Source organism: Grampus griseus (assembly GCF_964374135.1).
Source record: "Grampus griseus genome assembly, chromosome: 11".
NCBI lineage: Eukaryota > Metazoa > Chordata > Mammalia > Artiodactyla > Delphinidae > Grampus > Grampus griseus.
This window is the reverse complement of record NC_139005.1, coordinates 3819541-3835442: the sequence shown is the minus strand read 5'-3', so window position 1 is coordinate 3835442 and position 15902 is coordinate 3819541. Positions and strand designations below refer to the sequence as shown.

General features: G+C 44.6%; 1 protein-coding gene across 4 annotated transcripts in view; it reads left to right on the top strand.

Annotated features, from left to right (window-relative positions):
- The first annotated feature begins 529 nt into the window (after positions 1-529).
- The window catches only part of PARP11 (poly(ADP-ribose) polymerase family member 11), a 34583-nt gene continuing 19210 nt past the window's right edge, over positions 530-15902 (top strand). The window contains exons 1-2 of one of the 4 annotated variants that reach the window (XM_082665840.1): positions 617-667; positions 1193-1248. Coding sequence is in view for 1 of the 4 variants with exons in the window: in XM_082665838.1 (XP_082521964.1) it covers positions 650-667 (18 nt within the window). In the remaining 3 variants the exon portion in view is untranslated. Of the gene's footprint in view, positions 668-769; positions 850-1192; positions 1249-15902 lie in introns of those variants that run through there. The other 3 variants (XM_082665839.1, XM_082665838.1, XM_082665842.1) reach the window with 3 other exon arrangements.

Here is a 15902-nt window from a genome sequence, read left to right as displayed (position 1 = left end):
TCACTTGCTCATTGCAGAGCCTAGCACAGTGTCAGTATCTGGCAAATAACCGTCACTCATTGAGCACTTCCTGTATACCAAACACCATGCTAGGTGCCTTCAATGAGCACACTACACGCTTAGATACTATTATTATCACTTCTGAGCACGAGGAAACCGAGTCGGAAGCTTGTCCCACAGACTATTAATTCCCAGGCCTGTCTGCCTCTTGGCCACTACACTCCCTATACGGTGATCAATAAATATCGGAGGTCATCAATAAATATCGAGGCTTGAGGATCACTTGGAGGGGACTTTGCTGGAGGAATGCAGCCCTGGAGGGTGGCTGGGCTGGTAGCCCTTTAACAACCGCATTACAACCCAGACCCTCGCAGGCCCCGCCCACTCCGCGCCGAGGCCGGAAGGGAGAGGCACTGGCGGGGGTGAGCTTCCGGGGGCGGGGCGGGGCGGGGCTGGCGCTGGTTGGCCGGCTTCGGCCGGAAGTCGGGAGGTTCGAGGGGGTCCGAAGACGCCGGTTTATGACGGGGAGGCTTGCGTGGAGGTTGTCTCTCCGTTCTTTCGCTCCCTGAGCCCTCGGGAAAAACCCAGCACCCCGACCCTGTGGCCAGCCCCTTCCGCCAGGCTCTCTCCGCTCGATTTCGCCACCGTTATGTGGGAAGCGAATCCGGTGAGTAGCCGGGCGGGACGGGGCGGACCGATGGGCGGGGTTGATGGGAGAGGGCGGGAGGGTTTCCAGGGAACTACGCCCTCCCCCGCAGGCCGCGCAGACCGGCTCGTGAGTTCCGGGGACGCGAAGGCCCCGGCCCCGGGGGCTCGGGCAGTCGCCTTGCGAGCAGTGAAGACGGTTCGGTGGGTCCCCAGCGCCGTGCGGCTGTCCCGTCCCACTGATTGGACTCGCTGTGGTTTCTCCGGCCCCGTCCCTCCACCGTGTTTGTAAACTTGGCGTTTTGCTCTCTGGCTGGAGTTCCTGGGCTTCGGACCTGTGACTGACTTAGGCTCAGGTGTACCTGCCAGCCCCACCCCCATCCCCGTCCAAAGCGAGGGGACTCGCCCTCTGGGTCCTGAAATGGGCCTAAGGGGAACCGCCGGGGCTCCTTTTCCCTTCCTGGTGGACAGCCATGGAAAACTGGGGTGGTCGAGCGTGTGTTCTAAGCCTCTAGATGGTGAGGTTCTTAGATTTTTTTTTTTCCAGTGGACAGAAACTGATGACCTGGAGCGTTTCCACTGCAAGTCTTGTGTCTCCCTCCGGTATTTGCATTGTGTCTGCATGCGTTTTTGTTTACCTTGCTTTTGTACATTTATTTATTTAATATGCCGCCTTCAAAGAGTGGAATCCGCTTGCCAAGAGTATTCCATTAATCTGTTAGAATTGAAATCGCCTAGTTACACGGCAAATAGACACTATTTACGCCTTTGAGTTGACTGGAAAAATGGCAGAATCACGTATCAGCAAATTGTTGACCTAAATATGTGCAACTACCCCACGTGCTGAGATAACTTCCTAAATTTAGTTTAATAACCCTGTTTCCATATTTGCAGTAACTCCTTTGCTGTAATCATTACTTCTTTTTTTTCCCATTCCTGGCATATATTTCCAGATAGAGAGTTTGTCTGTAAATTTGCTTCTGTTTTTACGTTTTTACCCAGTAGAAACTAGTCTGTTGGTCTGGATTTTTTTGGTTGCGTATCATGGTTACATCCCAGGCCATCGAATAGCGATGATCATTATCTAAGACCCCCCCCCCTTTTTTTTTTTTGGTTCAAACATACAGTCCTTTAAGGCCACATCAGAGGAAAGTAATTGCTGGGGTTCGATTTTAGCAAAGATAATTTCAAATTGTGAGAATGTGCTCTCTCCTTATATATTCAGTGTCACTATCTGTCATCAATAAGTTTCATTTTCTATTATTATATGTGTGTTTGTGTTGTATTCAGTTTTTATTGGCAGTCCTTCTCCTTCCTGGCTTCTCCATAAGATACCCTTTAGTCATCCAAGTACATGTCTTGCCCAAAGTCACATGTCTTAAATCCTTCACCATGTTAGAAGCTCCATATGGGCAGAGACTTTTGTCTGTTTTGTTTACTGCGGTATCCTCAGACTAGGGAACAGAGCCTGACACATAGTAGGCACTCAGTAAATATCCACTGAATTAACAAAGTGGTTGCATCAGTACTAGAAAGAGTCCTTTGCTCCCGTTGTTCATTCTCCCTCCTCCATCACATATACAACAGAACTGGCTACTGGGTCACTCATGTGTTTGTGAGGATTATAAAGGCATTAATGAGTATCTCATATATTTGCTTTGTTACAGCATTATCTCACTTCTTTGGAAGGAAGGCTTGGTTTTCTCCGAAATCTCCCTAATGATTTTGCTTGATTTCAGTAGAGCAGACTGACTTTTGTTAATAGTGGTGAACCTTCCACCTACAAGCCCACATTCTTCTTTTGACCCTTATCACGCTACTCTGATAGATCTTAATGCTCCTGTGTTTTCTTACCGGTCCTGTTTTTCTTCCTCTGAGCATATGAATGTTGTCAATAAGGACAGTTTCATTTTGTAAAAGTACAGTGAACATTCTGCATATGGATTTCCTCTTGTAATTTGTTAGTTTCTTTCACTAGAAGAGGCATCTGAATAGTCTGTCCAGCTGTGCTTGTGGGATGAAAATTAATTTTAATGTTTCTCTAAGCCAAACACAATTGGAAAGATGAAAACAAAACCCACAGTGCATCCTAAAGATAAATACAGATGACTTTTGTATTACCCACCAATTTAAATTACTGTTTACCATTTCTTCCCATTGAATGATACAATAAATTCTGCTTTGTGGAGGAAGGCCATAGAGAGCTGCTTTAACTGAAGACTTCTGCTAGTTTCTCCCTGTATTTTTTTAGTAGCTTCCATGACTTTGATATGCCACCTGTGATCTGCAAATTTATCTCCTCTTGCAAATACGTCTTCAGTGTGATACTGTATTCCGCTCGCAAGTGTTTTGAGGAAATACTACACTGACTCTGGCCATGATAATGCTCAGAAGCAGTCGTCCCTTCTATGTGGAAAGTCTCCAGGACATGGTTTGAGTATGGAAAATCACCATTGAACTTGGAACATTTTCTTGGGCGGGGGAACCCAAAACAAGATAACCAAGGAGCTATAAATAAACTTTATCTCAGTACACCGTTTTATTTTATTTTTCAAGACAGTCATGAGGCCAGTGATGATTCTGTTCAAGCCTGTCACCGACCAGGCCCCTTGAGGTCCCTGCCGAGGCAGAAGCAGGTTGACAGGGCTCAGGCACTCAGTTTTGGTGTGAGATCCTGGCAGTTCTCCACCCACCTGGGGGGAGGGCATGGCCCTGGACTGATGTCCCCCAGTGTAGGAAAATGGCAGATCTGTAGGAAGGAGTTGGAGTGGATGCCGTCACTGCCTTGGCTCTGTGTACCCTGACTTTGCCCTGCTTTTTTCTGTATCTTTGCCGCTGTCTTCCCCCTCTTTGCAGGAAACGGAGTCAGTATCAGCATTACATAGGAGGGAGTTTCAACTTCTCTCTGACGACAGAAAATGAAAAATGACAAACATCTGTTACGATAACAAATCATCTGTTGCAGTGATAGGACCTTACTTTGTAAAGAGTGATAAACTCTTCAAAATTCCTTTTCGCTTATTAATTCATATGATTAGAACAATCTCATGAGTTAGCTAAGGGAGAAGGAAGTGACTTCCCCAAGATCTCGCAGGTGGGTGAGCCACAGAGTCGTTTAGCACCCGTGTCCTCTCTGCCACCACCCTGCCGCTCGGTTGGGGCAGTGATAACGTTTGTAAATCGGTCCAGCGCTTTACCTGCTGAGCCTCCCTTTTCTCTGTTATTTTATATTCACAGCTGCTTCCACGCTCGCTTGGCACTGTGATTCTCTCCTTCCTCTGTCCAGCCTCTTGAGAGAATAGTCTTATACTTCTTGTCCTTCGTACTCAGACCTCAGCCCCCCCAGCCCCGCCTCTGCCCCAGCAGCTGACTTGCTAGGGGGTCACTGAGAGTTTCCGAATCACCACACACAGCGCCCACCTGCACACCTCACTCTCTTCTGTCATTTTGCAACAGTAATGCCACTGGAGATGTTTCTCAAAACGCTCTTTTTTTGATTTCCTGGGACTGTATTCCTTTGGATTTCTTCTCCTTTCTATGATTCATCCTTGAATCATAATCTTGGGTGAGCTGCACTGCCTTCTTCTGCCCCTGAAATGTGCCACCTTAGCCTTTTTCTTCTCTCGGCACATCCTTTTTTGGTGAGGCCCAAGGCTTCAGATATCTCTTTAGTGACTCTACCTGCCAAATGGACGTCTTTAGTCCTGACCCCCTTTCTGAACTGGGTGATGGACAGCTCTACAGGTTGTCCCTCCGGGAGTTCAAAGTCAGTATGTCTAAATCCAGCTCCCTCAGTCACTGAGTCATTATTTCGCGCAGTCAGTCAACAAACACTGAATAAACATCTATTGTCTGGAAAACACCATTCCAGGCACTAGGAAGGGGCAGGGCAAACCTGGACTAAGTCAGAGCCTGTCCTCCAGGGCCTGGAGATACAGTTTGAGTGGGGACAGTGTTACCAGAGGGCATCTGGGGGCCTGGGAAGGTTTGTTGAAGTAAGTTACACTTGAGCTAGGTGTCCCAAGTCCCAGGAGTGGTCTTGTGGGAAGGGCAGAGGAAGCAGCATGGCCAAAGGCCACGGAAGTGAGAGACAGAATGGCCGCTACAGCTTGGATGGAGGAGTGACGTGGACAAAGCGCATGTCCTGTGGTCGTCTCGGTGAGGACATCGCGAGAGGAGGGTGGGACGCTGCAAGGACAGCAGCTGGCATCTGTGGGACATCCTGGCTGAGGAGGCAGCATATGCTATAGATGTACCTTCGGGCTGGAGGGGGACAGAGGTAGGATGTGTTCCTGGCAGTGAAAGTTCTAGAGAATGTAGTGTCTATGAAGGTGTGTTCTTAGGGTCAGCGTACGCTCACGGGTTCATAACTGACAGTTTCATCTTTGTGGCATTCTTTGTAATTGTTCTAGCAGTGGGTTGAGCTGAGCTGACAGAGGAGTGTGACGTGCCAGTGTTTGGTGGCTGGGGGCAGTCTAAATTGAGTATGGGGTCATCCAGTACCTCTGAGGTGGGGATTTATAAATGATTGTTCTCTTTTTTAGTGATGAGACTAAGGCTCAAAGTTGGGTGCACTTTCTGAATGAGGACAGCCAGGTTCTAAACCCAGAACTTTCTGGCTCCCGAACAGGTACTCTTCCCAGTCCAACTTAGGATCTAGGATTTAAAGTGAGTAGAAAAGACCCTGTGGGAGAGTCACAGGGACTCAGAGCTAAAGGAAGCGTTCTCGAACTGCAGGAAACCTTGACGTTTCTGTGACACCAGCTCCTGTGCACCTGGACCTTTGCTAGTGACGTAGCCCATGAGCAGGAGAGAAGTACTGTGGCCTCTTCCCAGGGTTGGCACGGCAGATGCTGCACAGGCTAAGGAATGAGTCTAATAGTTTTTGGTATCAGGGGAGAAAAAGAGTTTGGGAAGCAGGCTGGAGGCACGTGTTTGTGGTCGAGGCCTGAGGGATGGGGTGAGGCAGTTTGCCCATTGTGACCCACCTGGTCTGATGCTCAAGCAGGCTGCCGAGGTCTTTGGCTCATGCAGCTCCCCCTCTAAGAGTTAGACCTGCTTTGGAAATAATGTCTGAGGGCAATACAATACTCATGTATTTATTTAGCACCTACTATAAGCCAGTCAGCTCTAAATCCCAGGGTTTACAGTGGTGAGCAGAACAGAACAGGCCCAGCCCACACTGATTTGCAGTCTGTGCAGGGTGGCGACGTTAAGCCCATAATTACACAGTACCATTGAGCTCCAGTTGTAGTAGAAGCTCTGAAAGAAAAAGTACGGTGACGTGTAATAGGAGGAGCTAGTGCTGGACTTGGAGATCAGGTCAGGCCACCCAGTGAAAGTTACTTCTACAGAGATCTGAAGGACTGAGCAAGAGTTAGCCACGGAAAGGCTGGGTGGGAGGGGAGGAGGGCTGTTCAGACAGCCGAGACAGCCTGAGCAAAGGCCCCGGGGCAGAAAGGAGCTTGTGAGAGAAGCCGCCGTGGCTGGAATGCGGCGAACCAGGAGTTAGGGCCAGCGGGTAGGTCGGAGCAAGCCGTGTGTGGCTTTGTGGCACGTGTTCAGGATTTGAAATTTATCCTTGGAGGAGTGGGGGCCATCGAAGTGTTTTACACAGGAAGTGACGTGAACATACTTGCGTTTTGAAAAAGATCATTCTGGCTGCTGTGTGGAGCACGAGTTATTTATTAGAGAGTGTACGAGGCAGATGATGGCCTGCCACCGATAACCGTGTCCACGTCACCGGGAACTGGGAAAGTGTTCGGTCCCAGAGCAAAGGGGAGTTAAGATTGCTGATCAGCCGACTACTGACAGGGAGATCATCTTGGATTATCCAGGCTGGGTCCTTAAAAGTATCCATAGGAGATGCAGACAGAAGGGAGTCAATGTGAGGATGTGAGGATAATCAAAAATACCAAGGGCAGCGGGGGGGGGGGATTGGGAGGTTGGGTTGACACATACACACTATTGATGCCATGTATAAAATAGATAACCAACGAGAACCTACTGTAGAGCACAGGGAACTCGACTCGGTGCTCTGTGGTGACCTAAATGGGAAGGAAATCCAAAAAAGAGGGGATATATGTATACGTACAGCTGATTCACTTTGCTGTACAGTAGAAACTAACAGAACATTGTAAAGCAACTCTAATCCAATAAAAATGAATTTAAAAAAACAAAGATATACAAGGTTGCTGGCTTTGGAGATGAAGGGGACCACGAAGCAAGGAATGTGATAAGCTTCTAGAAGCTTCCCAAGGAATGTGATAAGCTTCTAGAAGCAGGAAAAGCCAAGGAAATAGATTCCTGCCCCCGCCCAGCCCCCCCACCGACAGCCTCCAGACAGGAATCACTAGTTGATTTTAGTCCGGTGAGTGGTGAGTCCCACGTCAGACTTCAGCAGAACTGTAAGATAAGAAATTGTGTTCCTTTAAGCCACTAAGTTGGTGGTAATTTGTTCCAGCAGTGATTAAAAACTTAACACAGAGAGGGAGGGAGATGCAGGAGGGAGGAGATATGGGAACATATATATATGTATAACTGATTCACTTTGTTATAAAGCAGAAACACACCATTGTACAGCAATTATACTCCAATCAAGATGTAAAAACAAACAAACAAACAAAATAACAAAACTTACACAGAGAGCATCAGAAGGTCTGTTCGAAGACACTTAGGAACCTATAGTGTAGTCCGGGGTGAGGGTGAAGGGGACTTGGACTAAGCGGGAGAGAGACAGGAGTGGATCAACCCAGGCTGCATTTCGAGTGATGGAGGCTGGGTTCCTGGCCCAGGCAGCCGGGAAGAAGGACCACTTCCACTGAGATGGGGAGACTGGGAAAGGGGAAGATGTGGAGGGGACCAGGAGTTTGGTTTGGGGCCTGTGATAGGTTTAACGTGCCTGTGAGGCATTCAAGTAAAAAGTCAAAGGGGCAGTTGGATAAGTGAGTGGAGCTCAGAGGAGAAGGCCGGGCTAGAAATGGCTGTTTATGGCCTCAGCCTGTATAGACAGAAGGTGCTTAAAATCTTGGGAGCAAGTGAGATCACTAGGACAGTGTTTCTCAAATTTTCGGCACCCATGCAGATCACCGATTTTAAACAATATTTTATTGTTTATTTTAATTTTATATTGTGTATTTTAAAAATGAATAATGTTTTTATTGTTAAAAAGATGACATTTTTGCAGCCTCTTACAAAGTATCTAACTTGATAGGTAGCTTGAGATGTGGGTTAGACCCAGACACTTGAATTTTTTACCCTATATTTCTATTAAAATAGGAAATCCCGTGCTGTAATTATAGATTGTCAAGATTTGCAACTAGTGTTTGCTGGCCCTGTTAGATGTTTTGGAATACCAAGATAAAACACAGACTGAGAAATTGTGGGAATTCTGGGACTATACCTAGTCCCTGAAGACTGTTCCTAGAGCTGTGGCAGTTGCCAACTTGATGCACTTACAATATTAAATAACTGTAGGGGTGGATGTTTCACCCAGCCGGAATGTTTGGAAGCAGGGAGTGAATGGATTCTGGGACTACTTCAGTCTCCGGAAAATATCTGTTCGTGTTTTCTTGTGACGTTGGCTGTGTTCTTTATACAACCACAATAGTAAAGTCAGTCTCACTCTCTGCTGAGTAAAGAAAACCATCAGATTCTGGGAAGAAATCGCAGCCTAGCAATCGAGCCATTTGCAGCACAGTTTGCTGACTTTGAGAAATCTGGTATCTTACTCTCAGCATTAAAATTTGGGGTATTTTGGCCTTGAAATAGTAGGTTCCAGTTATTTATGTTGCTGACTATATTTCAGCATCTACTTCAGTAGGCCTTAGGAAATCAAGAATGACCATTGGTATTATTAGCATCATGAAGAAACGTTTTTATCTCATCCCTCCTTTCAGAAACTCTTGTCAGCACTGCTGTCCTTGACAGCTAGTAAACTTAGGTGGGAAGAGTAATCTTGCACACACTGCCGTTGCTTTCCGCAGCATCTGAGAGCACATGCTCTGAGTTGCCAAGATTTGCTGGTATTCAGTTTTCACTGTTTCCTTCCACACTCGGTTACAATCAGGAGGCACATTGGTGCCTTCTGACTGGCCCAGACGTTTAAAGCATCTTTTAGGAACCCAGCCGCAGCTTTCCTTGCTATTCGTATAGCTCATGCTCTGTCAGTCTTGAATGGATTGCACCTTTTTCAGCCCATGTCACACCTCACAGAAATACCATCGCCTGAATGAAAACTGACTTCCCTTGTACCGTGAGCTTCCACCCACAAGCAGAACAAAAAGTTGTCGAGTATTTCTACCCCGTTACATACTACCTGTACTGCAAGAACGCATTTGTATTTTTGCTCAGGTAGTTTGTTCAGTTTTAAAACTAAACATGTTGAAACACTCAAGTGGTAATAATTGCTTTTCTATGTCATGTGCCGTTGATAAGATGTGACTTCCAACAGAGTCATTTAATAAAGAAATTTTGTCAGTAGTTTATTTTTTTTTGTTACAACAGTTAAATTGGGCATTAAATTTGGATTGACAGCTTCTCAGCAATATTCAGATTTTTACCGGTTTTAGCTGGGTGATGACCCTTTAGTCTTGGTCCTTTCTCTATCCTTTTCAACAAAGCAAATTGACTTGGGGCTCTGTTAGAAGATTATGTGAAAATTTATTTGGTTTTACACCATTGTATTTGCTGAACACTAGCTGATATGAACGCAGTAACACAGACTGAACATATTGAGATGCTATGAAAATAAAAGGATTTTTGTGAAAATTGTAATTCATCTTATATTTCAGCTTTGCAAACTGTATGTGATCAAATTTCTTTCATTACTTTTTTTGTGTGAAAAATGCTTTTGAACTACTTTCTAATTCTTGAGGACCATGTTTTAAAGATGCTGAGAAAGACAAAAAAGGGCTAAGACTGAGCCCCAGTAACCTACAAGTTATAGGCTGAACCGAAGTAAAGTTGCAGAGGATTGAGAGTTTGTGGCCAGAAATCTAAGATGACCTGGAGAGAGTGATTTCATGGAAACCAAGAAAAAAGTAATACAGGACAGTGGGTAAACTGTGAAATGTTACAGGTCAAATAAGACAAGGTCTGATAAAAGTGCATGGGATTTGGTAACTTGAAGCTCATTGGAGATCCTAGCACGTGCTTCCTTCTGTGTGTGTGTGTGTGTGTGTGTGTGTGTGTGTGTGTGTGAGAGAGAGAGAGAGAGAGAGAGAGAGCGAGAGACGGTGGTGGGAGATATTAGCCCAGAAGCTAGAAAAGCTAAATTAGAGTGGGTTTTGGCATGCATGGAAAGTGAAGAAATAAACAGTGTGTGTAGACACACACAGAGTTATAAGCCACCAAAGGAGATAAAGTGGAATCCTGAAAAGAAGGTATATGATAAGGGGAGCAAAGAACAGATGGGACAAAGCAAGATGATAAACTTAAACCTAACCATATCAATAATCATACCAAAATAAATGCTCTAAACACCCCAATTAGAAGGCAGATTGTCAGATTGGATTAGAAAGCAGGACCCAACTGTAAGTTGTCTACAAGAAACAGACATTGAAAGCAAAGACACAAGTAGGGGGACTTCCCTGGTGGCACAGTGGTTAAGAATCCGCCTGCCAATGCAGGGGACACGGGTTCGAGCACTGGTCCGGGAAGATGCCACATGCCATGGAGGAACTAAGCCCGTGCGCCACAACTACTGAGCCTGCACTCTACAGCCCACGAGCCACAACTACTGAGCCCGCGTGCCTCAACTACTGAAGCCCGTGTACCTCGAGCCCGTGCTCCACAACAAGAGAAGCCACTGCAATGAGAAGCCCGTGCACCGCAATGAAGAGTAGCCTCTGCTCCCCACAACTAGAGGAACCCTGCGTGGGACAATGAAGACCCACCACAGCCAAAAATAAATAAATAAAAAATAAAATAAATAAATTATTTTTAAAAAAGTAGAATAAATAGAAAGAGATATAGTGCTAACACTAGAGAGAAAGCTTGCGTGGTATGTTAATATTAAAGTAGGTTTTTAGAGATAATATTAGTGATAAAGAATGTCATTTCCTAATGATAAAGAGGTCCGTTAATCAGTAACAATCCTAAACATTTATATACCTAATAATAGAGTGTAAAGATACATGAAACAAAACTAATAGAGCTGTAAGGAGAAATAGGCAAATCCCATTATAGTTGGAGATTTTAATACCCCTCTCTGAATAATTGATAGAATTACTAGGTAGAAATAAGCAAGGATGTAGAAGACTTGAACATCATCAACCAACTTGACCTAATTAATATTTATAGACCAGTACACCAGCAACAGCTGAGTACACATTTTTTTCAACTACACAGAGAACATTTAACAAGATAGACCGTATTCTGGGCTATAAAAGGAGTCCCAATACATTTAAAAGAATTCAGGTCTTATAAAGTACACTATCTAATTAAAATGGAATTAAATTAGAATTCAATAAAAGAAAGATCTGTAAAATCCTCGAGTATTGGTAAATAAATAGCACGCTCTAAAATAACCCATTGATGAAAGAAATAAAAAGGGAAAATAGAACATATGAAAGCATATCAAATTTGTGGTGTGCTGCTACAACAGTTCTTAGAGGAAATGTATAGCTGTACTGATGCTTATATCAAAAAAATGTCACAAATCAATGACCACAGCTTCCTCCTTAAGAAATGAGAGAAGAGCAAGTTAAGCTCAAGCAGGAGCAAAGAAATAAAGTTTAGAGTGCAAAGCACTAAAGTGAAAACAACAGAGAAAATGAAACCGAAAGGAAAGAGGGGATACAAATTACCGATATTGAGAATGAGAGAGAGAATATCACTACATAGTCTACAAACGTTAAAGGATAATAATGGAATGTTATGAACAACTTAATGTCAATCAGTGTGACAGCTGAGATGAAATGGACATATTTTCTAAGACACAAACTACCAGAGCTCCCTCAAGAAGAAATAAATCACATGAATGGCCCAATATCTACCAAAGAATTTAAATTTAAAGAAAAAGCCTACCCACAAAGAAAACTCTAGGCCCAGTGGTTTCACTGGTGAATTCTAACAAACATTTAAGGAAGAAATAATACCATTCTGCACAAACTTTCAGAATATAGAAACGAAGGTAATACTTCACAACTCACTCTATGAAACTGGCATTACCCTAATTCCAAAACCAGTCAAAGACATTATAAGACAACTACAGACCAATATCCCTAATGAATATAGATGCAAAACTTTGCAAAATTTTTGCAAATCAAACCTAACAGTATATAAGAAGGTTAATGCATCATTATCAAATGATGTTAATCCCCCAAATACAAGGTTTGTTTAATATTTGAACAGCATCAGTGTAACTCATTATATAAGCAAACTAAAATGAAAAACTGTGATTATTTCAATACATGCAGAAAAAACATTTGACAAAATCCAGTATCTATTCCTGATAACAGACCCTCAGCAACCTTGGACAAGAAGAGAACTTGTTCAGCCTGATACGGGGTGTGCAGAAAAGGTTAACTCAGCAGGCCTGGGTTGCTCAAACCTTGCACATTCTCAAGAAAGGCCTGTTTCCATGACTGTCCTTTGCCTAGCTCCAGAGAACTGAACTCCTGGAATGGTTTGTCTCATGAGTGTATCTGCATGCCTGAGAACTTCAGCCATGCTCCACCAGTCTGTCCAGAAAGTTTATACTAGCAGTGTGGTTTATGGTGAGTTCCTTCCCTCTGGAGATCTGGAACTTCAGCAGCTGAGGACATTCACACAGGCACTATAGGCTTACATGACCAACTCCCAATAAAAACCCTGGACACCTAGGCTCAGGTGAACACCCCTGATAGGCAACACTTTGCAGTTGTCACACATGGTTACTGGGAGAATTAAGTGTGTCCTGTGTGACACCACTGGGAGGGGCCGCTTGGAAGCTTGTACATGGTTTCCTCTGGACTTCATCCCACCAACTTTTTCCCCTGTGTTTATTTCACTTTGTATACTTTTACTGTAATAAACTGTAACCATGAGTAGAACAATTTCTGAGTTCCTACGAACTAGAGAGTGATCTTGGGGACCTCTGATACAAGGGGCATCTGCAAAATACCTGTATCTAATATCAAACTTAGTAGTCAAAGACCAAATGCTTGGGCTTCCCTGGTGGCGCAGTGGTTGAGAGTCCGCCTGCAGATGCAGGGGACACGGGTTTGTGCCCCGGTCCGGGAGGATCCCACATGCCGCGGAGCGGCTGGGCCCGTGAGCCATGGCCGCTTAGCCTGCGCGTCCGGAGCCTGTGCTCTGCAACGGGAGAGGCCACAACAGTGAGAGGCCCGCGTATGCAAAAAAAAAAAAAAAAAGTCCAAATGCTTCCCCACTAAGATCAGGAACAAGGAAATAATGCCTGTTCTTTATTCAGCATTGTACTGGTGATTACAACCAGTGCAGTAAGGCATGAAAAAAAAATAACAGGCATCTATATGCTAGAAGAAAGAAGTAAAGCTAGCTAGCTAGCTATCTAATGCCTATAGAAAATCTGAGGGAATGTCCAAAAATCTCCTAGAACTAATAAGTGAGTTTAGTAAGGTTGCTGGATACAGGAACCATATCCAAAAATCAGTGTATCACTATGAACTAGCAACATTCAATCAGAAATTGAAATTTAAAATGCAGTTCCATTTGCAATAGTATCAAAAATATGAAATACTTAGTCGTGAATCTTGCATAAGTGATATGCAGGACTGTACACTGAAAACTATAAAACATTGAAACAGTTAAATAAGACCTAAATAAGTCAAGAGATGTACCTCATTCATGGGTTGGAATACTCCATATTGTTGAGATGCCAGTTCTTCCAGATAGGTCACTATGCAATCCCAATCAAAATTGAAAAGATCTAACCAAAGCAGTTCTGAAAAAGAAGAATAAATTTGGAGTGCTAACACTACAGTGTAGTATTGGTATCAAGATAGAGAAAATGTTTATTAGAACAGAATAGAGGGTCCAGAAATAGGCCCACAAACAAACAGACAACTGATTTTCTATAGAAGTAAGACTCAGTGGAGAAAGGATAGTTCACTCAGTGTTTGGTCAGAGGTTATGTTTAACCCCCTTGTGCCAGTGAGGCTGCCCCTGTGTTGAGGGATCTGTGTGCAGCCTTGGGAATGCTGTCATGTCTGCCCCGTGACCTGTTCTGACCGCCCCTGGGTAGACACAGCCTAGAGCTTGTGCACAGCCTTCCCGACTCCCACCGTTGACTATAATCCCAGGAGGGCTTTCTTGGCTGTCCCTGGTTCTCTATATTAAATTTCTGCCTACTGTGCCATTCTGCTTGTATCAGATTTCCGGGCCTCTCCTTAATTGTTTTTCATCAAAGATTTCCATTTTTTTCGATAATGCTCTTAGACGTGAGGTTCTCTATACTCGGTTACACGTAGAATCAGTCCCCTCAGGCAGAGTCATGGATCTCTTTGTCCTTAGGATGTGCTTTTCCTCCTGCAGTAGAACCCCTGTGTCACTGGAGCTGGAGTTGGGACCCCACTCTTCCCAGAGTGACGCCCTGGGCGGGAGGGGTGGTGGCAGCCCCTGGTCTACCTGACTTAGCCCTCCTGCCATGAAACCACTACCCTAGAAACCACCCTGTACCTGGGTGGGAGCAATCAGGGCCCAGTATTCACAGCTGGCTGGGCTTGGACTGGAGCTTCCACCAAATGAGTGGGGACCGGGTAGAGGAAAGGAGATCGGTCCTCTGTGTTGCCTGCCCAGAGTAGACCTTCTGCACTTGTGGGCAGCCTGACCCTTCCAGGGTCAGGAGGGAAAGGGAGCTGGAGGAAAGGGAGCCCCTGTCTTCTCATCTGCAACACTGAGCCGGTGGGGTGGGGAGTGGTGGACCGGATCTCGCCCCAAATGCCTGTTCTGGAGATCTAGTAGATTTTCTTGAATAAATATTTCTCTATTTGCTAGATGATCTTAAGACAGTTTCCAGAGACGTTAAATGTTGGTGTTCTTTTAAATAATGCCCACCAGTTAAAATGCAGTTTTGCTGGGGAGGGGCCCACTGCACTCCTTACTCTGTCATTCCAAAAGTTCCACCCTGTTTGTAAGCTTTCAGTATCCAGTTTTGGACCTTCTTCCTATAAGAGACAAGGAAGTTTGCATTACAACTATGATTTCCTCAAGGTGTTACGTTTATCCTAACAAAATAAATTATATTCTGTGTATTTTAATAAACTCATCAGAAAGGTTTTAACCAATCTGGAAGGTGGCATTATTTTTCTCCCATAGAGCAGGATTTTGATTTTAAGCCCATCTTCCACCCGGCCTTTCAATTTGATGATCCAGATTGATTGCTCCCAGGCTCCATAAATATTGCGGTTGGAATAGCTAGCATTGTAGACAGGTTCCACCAGCATACCCATTGCACTGGAAAATTTACAAAATGCTTTTCCAATTTATACTAGCTTTTTTGTCCTTCTTAGCCTGAAGTGCAGGAATTATCATCGTCTGCCAATTAAAAACCGGAAAAGCATGGCAGATTATGGTGTCGTGGCTGATCTAATTCATTCCACTAACATTCATTCACTGCCTTTTCCCTGGTGGACACCTGGCGCACACTCCTTTTGTTGCCTGTAAGTGTATTCTATCCTAGATCCATTACTACGCTGGTTACAGTATTTTAAAGTTACGCGTTGAAGCTTAACTTAACTCTTTGAGCCTAATTATACAGAATAGCCATTCCTTTGGAGGATGAACTTGTAGAAAACCATGAGTCAGTCTTATGAACTGAGTCTGAGTCTTTGGAAAGAAAACCATAGCATCTGTGAAGCAAAGCAGTCACATTCAGCTTTGGCCCCAGAGGAAAGAAGGAACAACTGTCCATGTAGGAAAACGAGGCAGGGGACTGACAACTTAGGGAAGAGCTGACAGTCCGGAGGCCTCGGGTGTTTCTAGAATCTTCTTTGAACTGCCAGCTCCATGATCCTAGACACATAATTGTATCTTCTCTGCTTCGTTTTTTTCCCCTAAAGTTAATTAGAGAATGACTTCTCCTGTGCTTTGGGTTGTAGAGGAAAAAATTAGTGTAAACTGACAAGGAACTTTATAAAATTTGAAGCACTTCAGGGCAGTGGTGGCTGTCTGTGGTGCTGCCCTCTCCGCATAGGGATGAATATGAGATGAGTCTGTCCTACCCACCTCCCCCTGCGAGAGCTGCTTATGACAGGATGCTCTGCAAGGACTTTTGTGAAACACGTCCACTTGTA